Below are 22,091 nucleotides of genomic sequence, written 5' to 3'. Positions count from 1 at the left end.
TGGTACTTTTCCATTTCGCCGGCGCAAATCTCGCCAGACAGACTTTATTGGCGACAACACAGGGCATACACATATAAAATGTTAACAAATGTTGGATCTAAGAATTTTTTGTTTTGAGGGCATAAACATTTTAATATCGTTTAAATTTTATAAAAAGCCAATAAATAAAGACAATAAATTTGTAAAAAGTCATTAATTTAAGAATTTACTATGCTTTCATGGTACAGTCAAAAGTCGTTAATCCGGACTCGTCGGGACTTTGGCGATTCCGGATTATCGATTTTTCCGGATTATAGATCATCAGTTTAAATCTGGTAAAATGGCATGCAGAAATTATAAAAGTAAAAATATGAAACCATAATTTATGAAATAAAGAACAATTATGATCTAAAGGGTATCAAAATTTACAAAAAAAAGCTTAATATTTATTTGTTTACTTTATTAAATATTTCTTTCAATGTAAGTTGTTTCAGTTGCTTCATTTTTCATGTGATAATACATTCTCTTTAATTCTATAAACAGACATAATTTCTTGTTCAGTTACAAAGTTCCGCTGTTCAAGTCCTATAATTGCTGTGTCGAGAATACCGACCAATTTGTCAATCGAAATTTTTTCGTTTTCAATAACCTATGTCACTTTCTTCGCTATCGGAAGCGAATTATAATGAGGAGGCATTTGATTTAAATCATATCAAAGACGGAGTACATCGAAATGAAATACTACATTGAGTAAGCAATTATAAGCCAAACAAAATAAAAACATCTGCCCTTAAGATAAGGATAGTGCTGACAAATCAACTTCCAATTCATTGCACGCTGCCGCCGGCGTTAAAGATAAACAAGCGTTAAAGTTTAGATAAACAAAGGATATGCCTTTATCCATTTTTTGCAGCAATTCCATTTTTTGTTTAATGGACTCCGAAAGATACTTTCGCTATGTATATCCTTTACATATTAGTAAATATATATCGGAAATTCTATTTGACATAATCAAAAGTTCAAGCTTACTTTTATAAAATTGCTCTAACAGTCTGCAAAAAATAATAATCCGGATCCAATTCGAAGATTAAGGAACAACGCAATTTGCAACATTAACTGAAATAGGTAATTAGATTATTTTAGCTTAGCTTATCCCGTCTGTTATACATTAAACACGCATTCGTAAACGTATTTTGTGCACGCGCACACGCAAATTCGCAGCGGTAAAGGTCTTACGCGCATGCGTCAATGCGACGCATGCGCAGAAAGATTGTAGCTTTGAAGTCCGGATTATAGATCATTCCAGATTATGGGTGTCCGAATTAACGACTTTTGACTGTACAACATCCTGATTCACGTGACCACAAGTGATCTCATCTCACGTAAACTACACTAAAAAAATCTAATTCTCTCAGTAATTATCTACATTAATTTCAAGTTAAATCTTAATTTGGAATACAAGTTTAAATGCAAGAATTATTTCAGTTCATATGAATAGCTTATTCAGAAATTATGTAAAACTGGAGTGCTTTATTTCGCTAGTGCATTCTCATTAGATTGACCTTAGGGCATAAAACTGGACTATCTGTTAAAAATTCTATGTAATTATATGCCAGTATAAGAAATGGCTGCGACTTGTTTTGAAAATGAGGCGTAAAAGGCTACTAGCGAGGATATTCCGTTTGGCATCAGTTGTACCATTATTGGCGACTTTATCGCCTGCACCGGCAAAACGGAAAAGTACCAAAATTTTTTTTTCTTTTAGTAAATAAAATTTCAAAAAAATAATTTAATTGAATAAATCTAAATTGAATTAGAATGGAAAAGAAAATTACAAATTGAAATAGAGAATTATTGTAAGAAATTTTTTGTACTAGACTGCATTATTTAAAACTGAAATTAGAAGTTCAATGAAAACTTAACTAAATACTGGCCAAAGGTAAGGAAATTAGAAAATTAGATAAAAATCTTCACTTAATTCAGGCTATAATTGAGACTTTTGAAAAGAGTTGGCCCTTCATTAGTAAAAGGAACGAATCTAGTATTTATAAAATATACATTTTTACAAAATATTTACAAGTAATCCCTTAACTCTTCAAAATCCTCCATTACCCTCCAGTTAAGGTTTAAGGTAATATTATCACACCATAAAGAATTAAAAAATTAAAAAGAAAAGTTAATGCCTGCCTTTTTAATATGGAATTTAATAAAATTTTTGGGACCTGGTTATTAACTTGAACATTAATTAGTTTTATTATTTCTTCCTTTAAATCTTCTATTTCAGTACATATATTTTTAATTCTAATTATTTTGCTATAAAAAGTGTTACCTATTACCTTTTAGAGATATTAGAGTTCCAATTAATTAGTTTAATAGTTTCAAATTGGAATGTCCTCGTTTTATCATACAATTTAATTTTGTTGTGTTTAATTATGAGCAGGTTTAGGTATTCAATATTATCTTGATTCATATTAGTTCTATTAAGTGTTAAACTATCTGAGTAAATTTTAAATTGTTCAAAAGCAGAATAATTATTGAAAGTTATAATATGATCAATGTATCTGAATGTATTTGCTAATAACATTTTTATTCAAACTAAGTTGAAATTTATATTCATTAGCAAAAAGAAATAGGTTGTATACTTGTGTAAAACTGTTCGCTCCCATTGGAATTCCTTTTACCTGCTGAAAGATCTTATTATTAAGTTTAATGTAATTATTAAATAATGCATATTGCAGGTAAGTTTTCCATTTTTCAATTCAGAGGATGTTTAGCATTTCAAGAAAAAGTTGTGGAATTTGCATTAAACTAGTATAAATTTCATCCAAAGGTAGAGAAGTATAAAGGCTTTCAAAGTCATAGCAGTTTATGTTCTTGAGTTCTAAACTTTTAAATTTATTGAGAACTGGAGCATTATTATAAATAATCCAACAATAGTTGTGCTGCTTGTTAACTAGTTGATGAATTAAAATACAGATTTTTTTAAGTTTAATTGCAAATATGTAATCTATATTCTTTTTATAATTATTTGTACCATTTGCTATAAACCTAAATTTGAGTGGTGATTTATGGAATTTTGGAAGAGCATAAAGATTTGCTAATCTATTGTAGTTAGATGGTTGTGTCATTATATAGTAGTTTCTTATGAATTGCTTTAAGCTTTTTTGCTATGACATTTTCTTGCATATTGGTAAGTTTGTAAGTAATGGCATTATTCAGTTCAGTATCAACTAGTGAGATATAAAAAAGTTTTCAAATAATACAGATTTACTGAAATTATTACTGGCTTTGTCAATTTTGGTGATTACGAATTTTTGCTTCAAATCTTGTATTAGAGGATTGAGAAAATTCCATGGTAAATAGCTGTTAAATTCTATCCTTTGAACTCTTTGCTTCATTTCTTCTAACACTTCATGTTTCCAAGCCATAAAGGCAGAATTTGGAATATTTAATTTGTAACTAGTTTTAACTATGAACTCGTAAAGATTTTTTACAAAACTTCTAAAACATTGATTTTTGCCAATTTTCAGTACAGGTCAAAATTTTGTGCCTTTTTTCATTAAATTTCTTAAAAGCTGGTTTTTTAATTATTGTTAAATTGCCAGTAACAATATGTTTATGGAAATCGTCTACATAGTCTTTATATGAAGTTCTTTGCAGTACCAATGGGCTGTAGAAGCTAGATCATGGTGGTTAATTAGCAATTTGCTAAGAGACTTTTGATACTTGAAAGGTGATGAGATTTGTAATTTAGAAGCTAGATCATGGTGGTTAATTAGCAATTTGCTAGGAGACTTTTGATACTTGAAAGGTGGTGAGATTTGTACTTTAGAAGCTAGAAATTGTTGTTGACATTTTCTGAAAATTTTGTAGAACTGAATATTGTCATAATTCAGATGTAGAAAGTTGATTTTTCAGTAATATTTATTGTACTTGTTATTGGTAGAGAATGTAAAATTGCAAAAAGCTGTAACAAGGTCTTTGATAATATTGTGCCCAGTAAAATGCTGTTTAATAAATTTTATAAGTATCATTAAGAATGTGTGCTTACAAGTATGCAACAAAGTAATGATATTTTTGGTGAAATTTTCAGTAAGAAAGTAATTATTAATATTATCATTTAACTTTACTGTATCTATTATTGAAAAATTTTTATTTTACTGTCTATTACCTGCACTGGTTCCTCGTAATGTTTTTTTACTGAATAATTTAAAATGGCTGTAAGTTGGAATTTCAGAATTTAATTTAATGTATTGATTGAATGTATTTAGTCCATATGGGTAAAGTGTTTTGAATTTAAACATGTAGAGTGACTCTTGAAATAATCTATCTATGTGTTCAGGCATAATGTCCGAAATTTGAATACTTATTTTGCTGAAATCATGTAAAATGTTCTAATTCTTCTGTATTAGGTGTGTTAAAATTGGTTGTAGCAAATTTTTTAATATGTGCTCTGTGGTTGTTAATTATAATATTAAGACTATTTTTGGTTTGTCCTACATATTTAAGGTTGCAAGTGTTACATGAGATAAGGTATATGCAATTAAATGTTTTTCAAAAGGGGAGTTGTTTTGTGGCTGTGATAGGCATAGTGCTAACTTTACAAGTAAGTCATTTGCTAGAATGACATTTATGGAAATTTATGTGATTGAGACGAGCCATTATAAAAGTAAAGAGGGAGCTAACCTACAATATAGTGAATTTTTAAAGTAAAAATTCTTAATTTTTTGGACAGAAAAAAAAAAAAAAAAAAAAAAAAAAAAAAAAAAAGGAATTTTAATGGTATTGTTAATTTAATTCTGTAACATTTTAAATAAAGTTAAAAAATTAGTTAAGCATAAAAATAATTAAAAGGAAACTTAAGTATTTGAACTAAGTTACATTTGAAAAAATGAAAAAAGTGAAATCAAACAAGGCAATTAGCATTAAAAGCTGCTAAGTTTTACAAAATTGTTTCACAAAGTCAATAGTAAAGTAATTCAGTTCAATAGTAAAGTTAAATTAAATTCATATAATTCATAACATTTGATTTTACTTTTGGTTTTGAATTTTGCTTTTACACCTTGCCTATATGGATGACAAAACACAAATTGACACACAGGGTGAAAGTGCCCAAGAAAGAAATTGTTGCTTTACTTAAATAGGTTATTTTTAGTGCTGTAGTATTCTACTTGTTATGGGAGAAGGAAAACCATTCCAAGAGAAGTTTGTATACACAGGCATTTTCGATGTTTGAGGAAAAGAGATTTGGTCCTCTCTCGATGCAAAAGAGTTAATGCATCTGGCTAAAAATTAATATTTGAATGTAATTTGTCAGATAATTGCTTTATCATGAATAAATTAATGGAATGTTTATTACTTGGAAATCCTATAAGTGATTGATTTAGTTTGCATATTCATACTTTTTAATTACTTGTTAATAATACTTGTTCATACTAAATTAATTTTATTTTGCAGTGATTTGAATCCTGTTTTATCTCCTAAATGGTCAATGCGTATGAGAACTTCTGAAAAACCTAGTTGTTCTATGAGTATGCAGTTTTTATTTTAAACTATATTTTTAATTTATAAATATTTTTTAACTGAAAACATTGCTCTTAAAATTTGCATTTTGCTTAGGGTGTAAGGTATTTCCAATAATAAAGTTGGGACCTCCATTAATGGTCATTGGATAAATCATGCATAAATCCAACAGTTTTCAAAGTATAAATTTTTAAATGTTCCTCATGCACATCCCAGTGCAAATTATTACACCTGACTCTCACTATCTGCAACAGAGTAGAGGAAGTTACTCCCTCAAGCTCTAAAATGCTTTATGTTCTTGTAGATTTATGTTTAAAGCAAGTATGTTTAGCAGATGTTCAAGATACCATTTAAATCTGTGTTTCTTATTGCAAAAAAAAAGGGAGATTACCCCCTTTTTCATTCTTTTTTTTTTAAAGAGGAATTTTCTTCCTTTTCGTATATTGCTAAGTTTGGCAACTTACAACATTTTGGTGATTTTAAGATCAATTCATGTATAAAAATTTTGATTTCATGATTCTTGAATTTCTCCCCCCCCTTTTTTTTAAAGCAAATAACATTATTGATATTATTAAACTAATCTAGCATATGAAAATAATGTAATTTTTTTTTTCTTTATTTTTTTTACTACTTTGTACAAAAAATTCGGACTATCATGTTTCAACAGAAATATACATTCTGTTTGTTCCCGAATCAATTCAGACAATTATTTTTTACATGATATTTGTGCGTACATACAGAATAAAGGACTTTTCGCCTCAAAATATATTGTAAAATGGAGTTTTTTGTGACATCTTTACATACATGTATCGGTACGTACTTATGTATAGTTAAACTAAGATTATGATATCGTTAAATTAATAGCAGCATAATGGGTTTATGGATAAAAGTTGTAAACAACATGTTCATAACTTTTGTATATGCTTATGCATATATCTCACATAACCCCAAAAAGATTTATTGTAGAACTTTGACATTTTGTATATGGGATTGCTATAACATCTAGTTGTGCACCTCTCTTTTTTATTGCAGTTTGCAATACCAAACATATATATATACCCACCCTCTTACCCAGCTTTTATTTTTGCAGTCATTAGTTGTAATTATATATTTCCAATTACAGTAGTGTTTTAAGTGATAAAAATATTCATGTTTTGGCAATGTCACATAAAAAAAAAATCTTCCACAAATTACGAAATCTAAATTTTAATGCGATCTTCCAGTTCCAGTCTTGCCTTGAGGCATTGGTTAATTAACTTAGAATAAGTTTAAATGAAGTACAGCAAAGAATGTGTAAAATTTAATAGGCCATACAATGAAGTCATATGATGTCTACATCAGATTATTTTTAAGGAAAATATCACTACAATAAAATATTTTTATTTCCATCTGTCATATTAAAAAATACCTTTAATTTTAGCAGTTTTCAAATATCTTAATTCTAGAATTTAAATAAGGTAATGGATGTCAGGAAGCAGAATTTTTTAATATCTTTTTAGTAAAGATTGTTTATGAATTTGTTTATAATATAAAGATTTATATAAAGATTTGTTTATGAACGCTTTTCTGTGCTTTCTAAGTGGAATATTTCTCAGTTCCGTTGGTCTGTTTTTATATGATGCACATATCGAAATGTCAAAATCATTTATTTAGACGAGAAATCTAAAGAACGGCTACAATCTCCCTCCCCCCACTCCTCTTTTTCCAGTTACTATCCGGAATATTTGGCAATTTCCGAGTATGCAAGTTAGTTAAGCTTTTACTGTTAAAGGAGACTGCATGAAGCAATTTCCCGTCTTCTGATTTCAGAAATGTGCCTCTTTTTTACTTAAATTACTTTGCTTGGAATATATGTTAAGGGAAAACTGTTATGCAATGAAAATTTAGAAATTGTTCAGAATTTTGATTTAAGTTAAATTATTTAAATATTAATATGAGTGTAAAAATAAATTGTATTTTTTATTGCGTGTCAAACGAATACAATTGGTATGGCTTATTAATATTTATTTTCTATATTTTGAACTGAAATTTCATCATTAAATCTTTTAATATAGTTTAGTTCTGCATAGTTTTTTTTTTTTTTTTTTTTTTTTTTTTTCCCTCATTGTAAACTAATTCTGTAAATTGAACTGTTATTTAAAATTTAGAAAAAAAAAAAAAAAAGTTTAATTGTTTTCCATGGTTGAGGTAATGCTCATTTTTTTAATAAATATTGCATTGCTTATATTTTAAATTACAAGTCTAATTTTTCTTTTAAGGTTATGCAGTTGTGTATAATATAATTAGACAGGTGCTTATTTTTTCCTTAAAATGTGCTTGAAAAGTGCTTATAGGTGCTTATTTTTTTAACTAAAATGTGGCTATGAACCCTGTTTAAAAAGCAAGAAACTGTTTAAAATTGTACACATGCTGTTTGTGTCATTAAGCGTTGCATTTTAAAAAGATTAATAATTTTATTTCTAGCTGATTATTTGAAGGAATTTGTTATGCTGTGTCAGGGTTATGATGCAGATAATCAGTTATTGGGCAATGTTCCACCAGAGGAGGATGAAAATGGTGAGTGCCAATTAAAAGTTTGAAATATATTTATTTAGAAAAAGAAATTTTTAAAGTAGAATATGTTTTAGCATTTTTTAAATACCCATAAAATAGTTATGAGCATGATAGTTTAATGATGTTAATTGTGATAAGCTCATAGTATGAAACTTTTGCCATTTTTGGAAAAAAAAGGAAATATAGAGGCAATTTTGAATTTCTTGCAAATATTCCTGCATTTATTTTTCATTTGCAATGTTTCAAACATGTAAGTAGTATAATAATTGTTTATTAGTAATAAATGTGAAAATTCATTGTGTGTTACTGCTTTAAATTAATAGTTTAATTTAAATAGTTTTGAAGTCAGCAATTAAAGCATCAATTTTGAAACTATTGTTGATGTTAAATTCTATGCACTTTTTTGTGTGTTTTAAATCTGACCTATTAAGTGTGGCTTAGTGCATGACCATCAGTTATCTCTATCAGTATTTAATCCTCTTGCACGACAACATGCCACTTTGTGGAATTCATCTTGAAGACAGTATGCTGTTGCAATAGTATGATCTTACAGGATGGAGTATTTTGAGTTGCTAAGCCTAACTTTAAAAACAAAAATGTTTTTCAATCAATTGCTTTTATTTTTTCTGTAATGGTATCTAACAATAATATAACCATACATATAAAATATCAAGACTTTCTGAAAAAAATTTAATTAAAGTCTAAATGCAGAATAAAATATTTGACTCATCTTGAGTAAATGTTGTACAAAATTTATCTAAATCTATGCCTATGTGAAATATATGATTAAATGTTATAGCATAAATTATTCAGAAAGGAGACAGTGTATGGTAGTCTAGTCACTAGCATTTCATTAGTTCTGAAATACGTTTTGAGGTCAGGCCTTTTAAATTATTCTCAGAAGAATAATTAATCCTAGGAATTCCCTCTTTTTTGGCATTTCTGCAGGAGTAAACTTTGTTGATTTTGGATGCAGATAGATTTTCACTCATCTTTTATTCATATAAATTATTAATTTCTGCAATTACTATGTTCATTAAGTCATCATCCAAAAATATTGAAAAAATTAATTTTGTTCACATAACTTCTAATTAAATTTACTCTTATATTTCCCATAAATTCATAAGGCCTCAATTATGTAACAGATTGAGTTTGTATTGGAGTATCCACTTTTGTGCTGGATCGTGAGGTGGAAGCAAAATAAGCTTCCGATTCGATCTCTGACAAAATTTTAGTATCCAAATTGCTACCCTTACTTAAATCTAGGGAGTCTTTGATGCCAAAATAGTCACACATGGGCTCATTTACCATGAATGTGCACTTCTACCATTAAAAACTTCTTTCTGTTAGACAATGCAACATTAGTTTAATTCTTTAACTGGGGCAAAAAACTTACCTCTAGTATCTCAAAAAAAGGCAAACTGAATACAAGCAGGTATTCCTAAAACCACAGCTCTACTTCCCTTAGGAAAACAACAAAGAATGTGTTTAAAGCATTGGAAACTATGCAGTGTTTATATTTTGTAAAACCTCAACTGTGCATTAGCTGGGTTTTGTTTACTTTATATCTCTCTTTGATAAATCAAAAAAAGAATCACCAGAATCAAAAAGTACTTTATGGACACAAGGTCAACAATGTATAGGTTCAAATAAGCTAAGGGTAGCAGACACAAAGTGCCATCTAGTTATTTAAAAAGATTCTAAAAGAATGTTTATGTTTTGATAGTACATATATGATACACCTATCTCGTAGATCAATGCAAGCGGTGATGCACCTATGCATCACCAGGCTTCTTGAATTTCTAGATCTTCAATTTTATATCTCCATTCAAAATGGAGTATAAGCTGATCCCTTTGTTTTTATTGTTTATAAAATATCACCCAATCAATTATATGAGCAAATTTATCTTTTGATACAGAAGTACTCTAAAACTTAATAGCCAGACATTACAATATCCAAAATAGCATTTCTGAAATCATTCATTCGTTGATAAGAGCCACTAAGGAAAAAAAAAAAAAAGTTAGTAGTTTTACCATAAAACATTCGTTATCAAAATATAAAGCAAATATAATGGAGCTGCTGGTAGTGTACCTCAGAAGAAGTGCTTTTGATGTATTTTATAAAGATCTAACAACTGTCTGTCAACTATGAAGTGTTTTTCATATTGTAACTTTGCATGGCAAAAACGTCCGTAGTAGTTCAGTGGGATACTTGTGTGTTAAATCGTGAATTATTTTACTTAAAAAATTAGTCTAATTATAAGAAAATCATTAAATTATTTTTTACATATTTCATTATTTGAACTGAAAACATGACTTTATGGTAGAGGTATTCACGTATTCATATTAATATGCACTTATACATATTCTAGCTGTAATGTTTAAATTCTGTAGTCTCATCTCCTTTGGTAATCATTCCAATATATTTTTTTTCCCAGCCATATGTTAAACTGATTAGAAATGGAGCAATTCGCTGAATACAGTCAAAAGTCGTTAATTCGGACACCCATAATCCAGAATGATCTATAATCCGGACCTCAAAGCTAAAAACTTTCTGCGCATGCGCCGTGTTGGCACATGCGCACAGGCGTTTTACGCGTGCGTGTAAGACCTTGACTGCGCATATGCGTGTGCGCAAGTGCAGAATACGTTTTCGCCTGCGCGTTTAATGTATAACGGACGGTGTAAGCTAAAATTATCTAATTATCTATTTCAGTTAATGTTAATGATTGCGTTGTTCCTTAATCTTCAAATTGGATCCCGCTTATTATTTTTTGCAGACTGTAAGAGCAATTTTATAAAAGTAAACTTGAACTTTCGATTATGTCAAATAGAATTTCCGATGCTATTTCCAAAGGATCTACAAAACGAAAGTATGTTTCGATGTCCAACAAACAAAAAGTGGAATTGCTGCAAAAAATGGATAAAGACATGAAGAATGTGACAGAGAGGTTAGTGAAAACGAAAAAATTTCGATTGACAAGTTAGTAGGTATTCTCGGCACAGCAATTAACGGGACTTGAACAGCGGAACTTTGTAACTGAACAAGAAATTGTATCTGTTTATAGAATTAAAGAGAAAGTATTATCACATAAAATGAAGCAACTTAAACAACTTACATTGAAAGGAATGTTTAATAAAGTAAACAAATAAATATTAAGTTTTTTTTTTTTTTGTAAATTTTGATACCCTTTAGATCATAATTGTTTTTTATTTCATAAATTACGGTTTCATATTTTTAATTTTAGAATTTCTGCATGCCATCTTACGAGATTTAAACTGATGATCTATAATCCGGAATCGCTGAAGTCCCGACGAGTCCAGATTAACGACTTTTGACTGTAGTATTTTTCAGTGCCAGGCAGCAAACCTTGATACTGTGCCTGTTTTTGTAAAAGCTATTAATCATCATATTTGAATATAAGTTGTATTATTTAATTTCATGTACGTGATTGTTTTCTATTTGAATGCTTTAGAAAATCAACATATTACTCAAGCATTAGATAAACTTGCACAACCAGCACCTCTTCCCAGCCTTTCTTCAATTTTACCGCATCCAAGAGCAAGACAACATTCAGATTATGAGGAACAGCTGATGATAAGTGAGGAAGTATTGATTAAAATTCTGCAGTTTATTTTCCCTGATTCTGCTCCTACTCCTGTTGAACCAGTAAGTATTATTTATATTTCTACTTTTGATATGAATTATAAAAGCAAGTTTTGGGTTGAAAAAAGTCTTCATTGAATTCAAATCAGCATTCAAAATATTAATTTTAATTCAGTGTTATTAAATTAAAATATTTACTATTTTAATTTAGTAGCATTAAAATTTATAAATTATGTAAATAAATGAAAAAAGTTGCATGGGTTGTGTAAGCTCGATATGAATTTCTGTAATCAGAAGTGCTACCATTGTAGTGTCATTAGGTATTTTTTTTGGGGGGGGGAAGCCAAAGAGATGAAAAATATGCAACCGCCTTCGCTGGGAATCGAACCACGGACCTCTGGAATACAGGCCCAGCGTGCTACCGTTACAGCACGAAGGCACGCTAGGGAAGTGAGAGAAATACCTTATACCATTATCCTCTGGTTTTGGTTGTCAGTATCTTTTGATTTAATTATTTAATTTAATTTTAATAATTTATTTGATTTACTGCACTGTCCCACACTAATGACCTTAGAGGTTGATTTCCAGTTGCTGTAAGTATTTTAAAAATGTGTCTAAGTATAGTGTATTACTCCATATTGGTTGTTTAGGTCTGGAGTTATTGCTTTATGATGTGAATTAGTACTATCAGCCTATAAGTCATCGAATAGTGACTGTTCAACCTCCAAATCATTGGTGACTAAATGTATTCCAGGTTGCTATTGTGTTTCTGTATAATTTTAATTAAACTCTGTCTAAATTTATTACACTGCCCCACATCAGTCACCCACTGGTTAATTACAATTGACCCTCAACTAAATAAGTAATAATAGGTAGGCAATAATAGATAAGCAATAATAAAATAGATGAGCAGTGGTTACCAATTAGCCTTAACAAATATTAATGTGCTTTAGTTTAATCTTAATTTAAATACATATCTTAATTTACTGCACAGCTTCTTGCTGGTATCCTGTGGGTTTACCAAGTGGCTCCATTTTGTGGGTCACCAGTGACCAACTTTAAAGGCATTGGTGTATTCCAGTTTAATTTAAATTTAAAAAATTCACTGCTGTTCAAAATTGAGAGTTTTTACATTTGGTCGATTATCTCCAGAATTGATGGATAAATTTAATGAAAGATTGGATTGAATAGCCATATCTCCAGACATAAACTCTATAGAAGATGTTTGCAATGCTCTCAGGACAGTAAATGTAATTCTTCCTTTCACTTCTCAAAATTTTCTGGGTCTTTAAAACAGCATTTCTGTGGGAATGGGACTGACAGTCACATGGACTTAATAAACTGCCTCGTTTATAATATGAAGTCATGTTGTGGAAACTGTATAACTGTTAGAGGGGACTATATCGCCTATTACCTTCCTTTTTTATACAATCTTGCAACCTCTCTTTTGGGTTAAGTTATCTGAATGCTACAAAGCCACAAGGGTGATCTGCCTTAGAGGAGGGATGTGTTTGCGAAGGACTTTCTGAGAGTAACTGGTTTGTGTTCATGTTTACAAATGGAGAAAACCATGAAACAAACCATGTAGCCAACTGTTTTCCTGTGTTTGAACCCTAAGATGGTCTAACTATCAGTATTCAGTAGTGTTAACCACTCAGCTATTAGTCAGGTATCTCTGTTTTAGACTGTTCTGCAGTAACAAGCCTTACACATGATGACACATGTGTGCCATGATTGTTGAATGCTATATTTTTTGTATTATATAGTACAAAGCCCAAAATCTGGATGCCAAATATATCTGGACCTTCAGACCACATGCACTTTTTTTTAGACACTCTAGGAAATAAGAATATAATAGTAGAAAAAAGAAGGTTTGCAATAAAAGTGACTTTTCTTCCTACTAGCTGAAATTTCTGAGTGTAACTTTAATGACAATATACTGATTGATGGATACTTATATTAAAAATGGCATTCGGCTACTAATTCTTAACAGTTTTTTTCAGCCGTCTCCATTGATCTCAGGAATATGCCTGATGGGCTGAATATTTCTTAGGTAATCTCCTAAGAAAATCTGAAAAAGAAAAAGGGGGGGGGGACTCTTTCACCTCTGAGAATGTCATATTGTGAATGGTAATATGGTTAGCACGGGAGTGTGTTTGGCTGGACAATGAGGTGGGCATCCAGATTATGAGGGCATGACTTCTGAAGAGTGTGCTGGGCATATGATTTTGAGATGCAACCAGGAGCCTTGAATTATTGTTGATTAAGCAGATCACAAAACTGAGGAAAATATGTGAGGCAATAAGAATTGGTGCTTGAATTATTGTTGATTAAGCAGAGCACAAAACTGAGGAAAATATATGAGGCAATAAGAATTGGTCCAATTTTGTGAGTAAATTCCAATATTAAAGTTATTACCGATTTACTTTAAATACATTGAAAACCATCAGATGGTACTAGAATTTCGCTTTTGTTTCCTAAGAAATTACAACATTGATTGACTACATTTCTGGCTCTTGAGTGGTTGTGGAAGAAATGGGAAACATCTTTCTGTCTGACCTAAATAATAAATGAAGCTCCAAAACATGTTTGTTTGGCATGGTATTGAGAATTATGCAAAGAATTAGATTCTAAAAGAACTTTGGTTTATTTAACGTAACAAATTGTTCTCTTCCTTAACTTTCTAATTCAATCCATCTTATTATTTTTGGAAGGTTGTTATTATTATTACAGCTGTCTTATCAAAATTAAAGTTTTAATTTTTGTTTATGTTTAAAACAAATTGCTAATTCTGGAATTGTAGCAGTATAACCCTTTCAGACCTAATTCCAATGAAGCCATTTGGAATCATGATATTTATGATTTTTTCCTCCCCTCCTACAACTACCACCAATTTTAAATGAATGCTGTTATAATGCATATTCATTTCCCCATTGAAATATATGTTTTTTCTTTCAGTAAATATCTGTACCTATCCCTGTTGCGAATTGATATGATGCTTTTTTTAATTTTACTTTAATCCACTAAATATGTCAAAATCAATTTCATGTTAAGGCTTGCTTAAGAGAATTAAAAGTATCAAACACTTTTTAATATCATTTTTTAAATGTTTATGAGTAATATTTTAAATATTCCTAACAAATATTTTTTTTCAAAATTTTGGTATTTTTATTTATTGAAGAATTATGATTCCAAATGTCATTCATTAGTGGGAGTTGAATACAACTCAAGCTTTTGGTTTCTGTGTTGTTTACTTTTGATTTGTACTATTTTAACTAGTGGCTTTTTGCAGTATTTTGCTACTTTTGAGTGGTATTTATGACTAAATGTAGGATTTGGTTATTAATCTAGAGGGAGGAATATCTTCACAAGAACTAAAATTCTTCATGAAGAGCTTATAAACTAAGAACTGGCTTATATTCATGTTATGAAAAGGGCATTGGCTCATATTAGTGTTATGAAAAGGGTATTGGCTCAGCTTAATGTCATGTATGCATGAATACTACATTACATACCTTACATCTTTACATATATGAGTAATAAAAGAAAAGAGTCTGTGTGTGTCTTTTGTTCATGCTGCGCGTAAGCTGATAGACCCAGGACTATGAAATTTGATACATAAGTGCATCTAGACAAAAACCAGTGCACCTCAAAGCGATTTTTTTCAAAATTTGAATAAGATATTTTTATTTTATTATTTTTTTTGATGAAATTGCACCATTTTGAATAGTTTCATTCTTTTAGAACTGGGGTATTGGCAACATTTTTTCATTCAATACTTTGTATACTGTACTGCTGACTGTTGAAAATGTGAGATAAAATATTTTTAATTATACATGTAACACGCACATCGCAGTCTTCTTATTCTGATGCACATGTGTCTCTCTCTTATTAACTGGTTACAGCCAAAAACATCGCGGACGAAAACAACGCAAGGCGAAAACGTCATGCTACAAAACATCGCAAAGAGAAAACATCGCAGTTCTAAAGCGTCGTGGTACAAAACATCGTCGTCGAAAATAAATCGGTTCAAAAACTTCGCAGTTTGAAAACATCATTGTCGAATATATTGTGGTAAAAAATAAAGTATTTACAAATCATCGCATGACGGTAACATCGCAGACATGTTTTTTTCAGGTTTTAATAATTGTAAATGGATATCCCCATAATGATTTGTGAGAGCAAGATGTAAAGAAGGATAATTTTTACTTTCACATTTTTTTATTAACTAATAAATTTTTGCTGAAAAAGTAAGAAGGAAACTTAAGCATCGAAAATTAAATGCAACTTATAGATTATACTTTTCATGAAAAATTACCAGTAAAAACTTTATAAAAATGATTTATTAATGGCCTTTGTTAACTATGTCGGTTTAAAATTCTATTAAGTGCTATAAGTTGCATTAATTTTCTATATTTACGTTTCCTTTTACTTTCTCAGCAAAAATTTATTAGTTAATAAAAAATATGAAAGTAAAATTTATCCTTCTTTACATCTTGCTCTCACAAATCATTATTGGGGTATCCATTTACAATTATTAAAACCTGAAAAAAAACATGTCTGCGGTGTTACCGTCATGCGATGATTTGTAAATACTTTTTTACCACGATATTTTCGACGACGATGTTTTTAAACTGCGAAGTTTTTTAACCGTTTTATTTTCGGCGACGATGTTTTAGAACTGCGATGTTTTCTCTTTGGGATGTTTTCTCCCACGTTGTTTTGTAGCACGACGTTTTCGCCTTGCGTTGTTTTCTCCGCGATGTTATCAGGGGACACCTATTAAGTAATGGCAAAGAGCTTTGTATATTTTGAATTATGTCATCCACAAAGCACAATTTTGATTGGTTATTGCTTTTTATTGATAGTTTCATTTTTTGGAAATGTGGTTTTGTCAACAGTTTTTCATTCATTGCTTTGGATACTGGACTTCTGACTGTTTTCTCTTAAAACATGAGATTTCATTTTAATTTTTCATATTATGTTTTAATTATATATAATTTTAATTATATAAAAAGTTTTGCATGTTTTTTTTAGGAAACAAAATTCTTAACTTCCTTTATACCATTTGAATTCTTAAGATTTTTAAATGGGAAGTTGGTTAATTTATTTATTAGGATAATTAATAGCCGTGTTAAAGGATATTGCTTATTTTGTACTAATTGTTTTTATGTACTATAATACATTTTTATTGAAATTGTTTTTCTTCCCCCCTCTTTTTCTTTTGTTTTTGTTTTTTGAAAAAGTTGTTCTGCAGAATAAAATTCTGTGCAGTTTTAAAATTTAATGTTTGGTGTTCCCTTTAGGCATTTTTCTGGTGTAGCGGCTAGTTACTCATAAAGTAAACTGCATAAGGCTTTCTTTGGGATTTAACCCCAGGGAGAACTATTAATCAACCAATCTTATCTATTTTGTCTCCTGTGAGGTGGAGAATCACAAGATATTGGACTATTGTATGAAATTGAATTGAAATGAGAATTGTTTTACACTGAGAAGGGTGTTCAAAGAAATTACTAAGATATTTTGATAGCTTTATTTTTTAGCTATGCATTCCTTATTCAATGGAAACTTTTGATTGTAAAATACATATGTAAATTAAATTATAACCTTAGTTGTATAAATAAGGAAGAATTCCACACTGAGACAGAAATGCTTTGGTATTTTATTCCTGTTACTGCTTGGAAAGATTAAATATAGAGGTGAAAGAATGGTTGCTTTGAATTTTTGCAGTTTACCCTAAAATACGGTTTCCAGAGCAAATTTGAAATGTATTATAATAATATTACTGTAAATTGTTCTCACAAATATTGCAAGTATTACTTGTTGTAAGAACTTTTCTGAATGCAAATTGGTTAAGAAGCACCTAAGACTTAAAAATGAGTTCATTGCATTTAAGAAAACTTATTGTTTAGTTAATTAATTTTATGAATGAATCTTAAGCCATTAATCATTTGTTTTGCTATGGCTTCTGTTGAAGTACAAGAGTAATATAAACAAAAATGATGTTCTTTCTGTTTTGTAGTATGTTGCTGTTGTTTTGAATGCTAATTTAATTTTCACAACTAAATTTACTTATTCTTCAGAATCAACTGCTTCAAAATACAATTAAATTCTTAATAGTATTTTTCTTTTAATTGTAATGTGGGATATTCCTCTCTTCTGTGCTATTTTAACTGCTGTGAGGTTATGATTTTGAGTTAACCACGGAATCCCTAGTATTATCAAAATTAATTGAAAGTTTATAATATGTTTGCTATTTATATATCACTAAATTTCATGTTTCTGTGTACTTTAGGAGTGTGATGACTGGAGAGATACTGTGAATTCAATGAATGATTTGCAAGATAATACTCCTCTAGCAAAAATACAGGTATTGGGTTAAGTATGGTAGACAAGTATATTACTACATAAATTTATGTGAATTACTTTTGATAACTTTTATGCATGTAACTATAAGTTTATATAGTTACATGCATGTAACTATAAGTTTATATAGTTTTATTTATATTTGTCTCTTAATTTTTTTGTTACTTATGTATAATTCCATAATATTAGTCTTAGAAAAATAACTGTCTTTAGTTTCAATTTAGAAACATTTTCTTATATGTAAATGCAATTAAAGTCTAAATTTTAATTTGAGATAAACATAATGTAGTAGATTTAGTTCAAATAACCCATGTCTTATAGAGCTTATAGATATACGTAGCTTTCATTTAAATTAAAAATTCATGTGGACATTCAAAAGAATTTGCACTTCTGTCTCCACAAGAACATTCTTGCATGATGCAATATAATTAGGCTATTATTATGCAGCTTTTGTTTCCCGAGAGTTTGAATTTGAGTTGGGTAAAATTTTGTTCCCTTGTTCTGTCCAATGTAATTTCTACTCCATTCCTTTTAAACTATGCAGAATCGAGTGCAAAAGTTCCTTTCCCAATCAACAATTTAGCTTTCATTCAAAGTATTGCGTCTTCTATTCCAGTAGCAGTAGTACTTCAGTAAGATTACTCCAAGTTCAAAAATTAGAAACAATCTAAATTAACACCCTTTTTTATGATTAAGTTTTATATTGTAGTTTTTTTTTATTATTATTACCATATAAAGTATTAACTTATAACAACAGCTTTTCTTTGATTTTATAACTGATATTGGATGAAACTCTTGGCTGCATTGCTAGTTATGATTGGACACTTACAGGAATGTATGTATCTGAAGCTCAGATCATTTCAGAATTGTATGGGCTCTTTTTTTTACTACTATCATAAACTTGCTGTTCAAAGAAGACATTAAAAAAATTTTCTGTTTAAATATCTGTTGGTATTTTACAGCATTCCTTCTTTAATATGATGAACAATCTGAGTTGGCTGTTAGGTTATTTGATGTTACTCAAAACTAGTGTTCCAACTCATCTTGAATATGCTCACATAATTCAAGAGTGGGGTTTTGCATAGCCAGTGAAGTTCATTCATCGTCATTCTCATAGAGTTAGCAATAGCTATACTTTTGAATAGACACATTATCGTGCTGCAAAAGAAGTAGGACATGTTCTATTTTGTTCCCACAAACAAGATAGAATGCAATTGCCTAGAATTCCTTTGTAGCCCTAGACCTTCAAGGTTCCAGATGAAAAAACTGATGAACAATGACCAAATCAATAAAAACAGGCCTGTATGAGAATTGTTACTGCTCACCAAGGGCCAAGCGGTACAGTCCCTGAATACTGGTAGTTCTGTCCGAGGTTTGAATTCTGCATATGGGCTGGCTGCATGGGTGTTTTTGTGTTTTCCCCATGTGCAGCATGTTAATATGAGCCAGTTTTCCTTAGAAGGTCCTCCACAAAGGCATCCCTCCTTTCCATGTAGTGCTTAAGGGCAGAACATATGCAAATAATAATAAATATGAGAATTCTTTCTCTACCCAAATTTCACAGTGAAGACACCACAATCTGGCAAATAATGTTCCACTTGTATTCAGCTTGTGCACAGTTGTGCATCAGATCTGCTTAAAATGTAATGTGATCTATTAATTCACAATGTGTTGTTTTATTGTTCAGGTATCTATTGATAGTGTGTTTTACATTATTAGAGTTGACAGGACTACTACAGATAATATTCTCTGTTGTGTTCATCAGTTTTATATGCTGCAGCTTGCACTTGGAATCTAAGTGCAAAAATGACATCACTTCTAGATGCTAGTTGAATGTCTGCAATGATGGTTTGTAAACAGGGCTGTTAGTTTCACTTCATCATACATTGGAGGCTTCAGTGATTTAGATCAAGTCAATTGTTTTGGCTTTTTAGGTAAGATTGGAGTTTTATGACTTCACTGTGTTTTCATTTCACTATTTCATCACATATGTTTTTGCATATAGTACATGGAACTTTAGAAACAGAAAATCTTGTGGACTGAATGATCAAATTGCAGATGGACACCAATAATTATGCTAAGATTGAGCTTCATTCGACTCACAGTGTGTTTTCATTTCAATCGCAGTAATTTCTGTACACATTTTATTTTGAGCTCTCAGCCTTTTTATTGGATCAGAATATGTATTGACGAGTTACATATATTAATACTTATGTACTCAGAATGTCTGGTCATAAAGGGTCATATAGAGCATGAGTAATATTTGTGTAAGTCTGTAAGCAATTCTATAAATTATATTATTTGTGCCTTAACCTGTTGTCAGCACCATTTACAGGTTACTGTGCTTAAACTGTGATAAATGGTATGGGGAGTAGACCCAGGGAAACTAAATAGGTATACTGAGCTTTTTTGAGAAAAGATATTTTCAATACCTTCCAGCTGGGGGTAAAACCTCCATATTGAAAGGATTCTCCACAAAATGGTTGTGGGAAAATTTATTCCCTATGCCACAGCCATCTGGTCTTTTCCAATGAGAAGTAGGAAGCAGAAACATTTATTAATGATTCAGTGTCTCATTGCACATAGTCCATGTAAAAGGTATAGAACAGCAGCCACCAGTGCTGTATCTGTCGTTATGGGTCTGCTGTGATTGCATCAAAGTGTTGAATAGGAAAAAGCATTTTGCAACATCACCTACTGTTGCAAAATGCTGTACTACAGTCTTACTCAATACAAATGACAAGCAAATGCCACCCAGATGCACCCAGGGGAAAAAGGCATTTGAGTGCAAATCACTGCTAACAAAACCAAAAATGCTATCAATCCACAAGGAGCAAATATAATCTTTACTGATGGGTTAAAATCAGATGAAGAAATGTGCAAGCAGACGTGTAGTATGAGGATGGCAGCATAACTCAGACTTAGTAAGGTTACCTCCATGCATACAATAGTGTCTCTTAAGTGAAAGTTTTACAATCAGTATAGCCAACATACATGCAGTGATAGTTAACAGTACCAGTATCATAATATGTACTGATAGCATGTTATTACTTCTGGCTATCAATAATCATAGGCACATCTCACCCCTCATAGCTGAAATACAAATGCTTCTTAATAACCACAGTGATAAAAATATTAAAGTAGTGTATGTAAAAGCACAAAAAGACCATGAAGGCAACAAAACAGTTGATCAGTTTGCCAAAGAAGTGGCAAAAAATATTTACATGAGACAGAAAACAATTCCTGTGCCTTCCCCCCCCCCCTCAGATCTGAAACTTTTTCTACAACATGAAGACCAACATCAGTGGCAACAACACTGGGACACAGAACAATGCACATACTCCCTCATCCCAAAAGTTTCAACCGCAGCATCCCTTGTTTAGCAGTGTAAATGTAATTGCAGTTTCTTAGTCAACTACCGATGACACATTTTTATGAGTCCTGTGGGAAGCATTGTCTTTAGATAGTGGAGTACAAAAAACATAAAGCTGCTTTGCAATGTTTGCCACCAGGTGTCTCTGCTCTCTGTTATTAGCCTACCTGTAATGAATGTAATGTTTTCCTAAATATGAAAATGGAGACTAGAGGAAAGTATAAAAGCCATATTTTGTGATCTTTTATAAAATCGACTATTTTTCATTTATAATTGCTAAAACGTGAATATTTGTGTCATTTAAAACATGTTTGTGTCTGAAAGTATGTCTGCAACCAATGGTTTTGAAAATAAAAACTGGGTAAGGACCTTTGAGTACACAGTTTATAATCCCTGTCTGAATCAATAATATTCTTTCAATGCTGTACTAGGTTTTTCTATACCATTCCTTAAGAAATCCGTTGGCTTATTGGAGGAAAAGTCTTGAAAGTCTGTTTCTAATGCTTAATTATATTCATTTTCATCAATGAAATTTTTGCAAGCTGCAAGCAAAAATCATAGAATGATTAAAAAAAAAAAAGTTTTTTTTAAATGTGAATGAAGAGCAGTGCAGATGTTCGCACATTCCTTTCAATTAGCCCCAATGCATGTGCAACTCATTTGTCAAGCTTAGACAGGATTCCAAGTTCC

The 22,091-nt window shown here is 30.5% G+C and overlaps 1 protein-coding gene across 2 annotated transcripts in view; it reads left to right on the top strand.

Annotated features, from left to right (window-relative positions):
- The window catches only part of Rab3GAP1 (RAB3 GTPase activating protein subunit 1), a 391,448-nt gene that overhangs the window by 42,963 nt on the left and 326,394 nt on the right, over positions 1–22,091 (top strand). For both annotated transcript variants that reach the window (XM_085816530.1, XM_085816531.1), the window contains exons 11-14: positions 5,437–5,510; positions 7,966–8,058; positions 11,532–11,725; positions 17,958–18,032. In XM_085816530.1, coding sequence (XP_085672656.1) covers positions 5,437–5,510; positions 7,966–8,058; positions 11,532–11,725; positions 17,958–18,032 — 436 coding nt within the window. The remainder of the gene's footprint in view (positions 1–5,436; positions 5,511–7,965; positions 8,059–11,531; positions 11,726–17,957; positions 18,033–22,091) is intronic.

Source organism: Stegodyphus dumicola, chromosome 5 (assembly GCF_044657685.1).
Source record: "Stegodyphus dumicola isolate Sdum_Otavi_A_Nest chromosome 5, ASM4465768v1".
In the NCBI taxonomy this organism is placed as follows: domain Eukaryota; kingdom Metazoa; phylum Arthropoda; class Arachnida; order Araneae; family Eresidae; genus Stegodyphus; species Stegodyphus dumicola.
The sequence above is the reverse complement of the archived record's forward strand: the minus strand, read 5'-3'. Positions and strand labels throughout refer to the sequence as shown.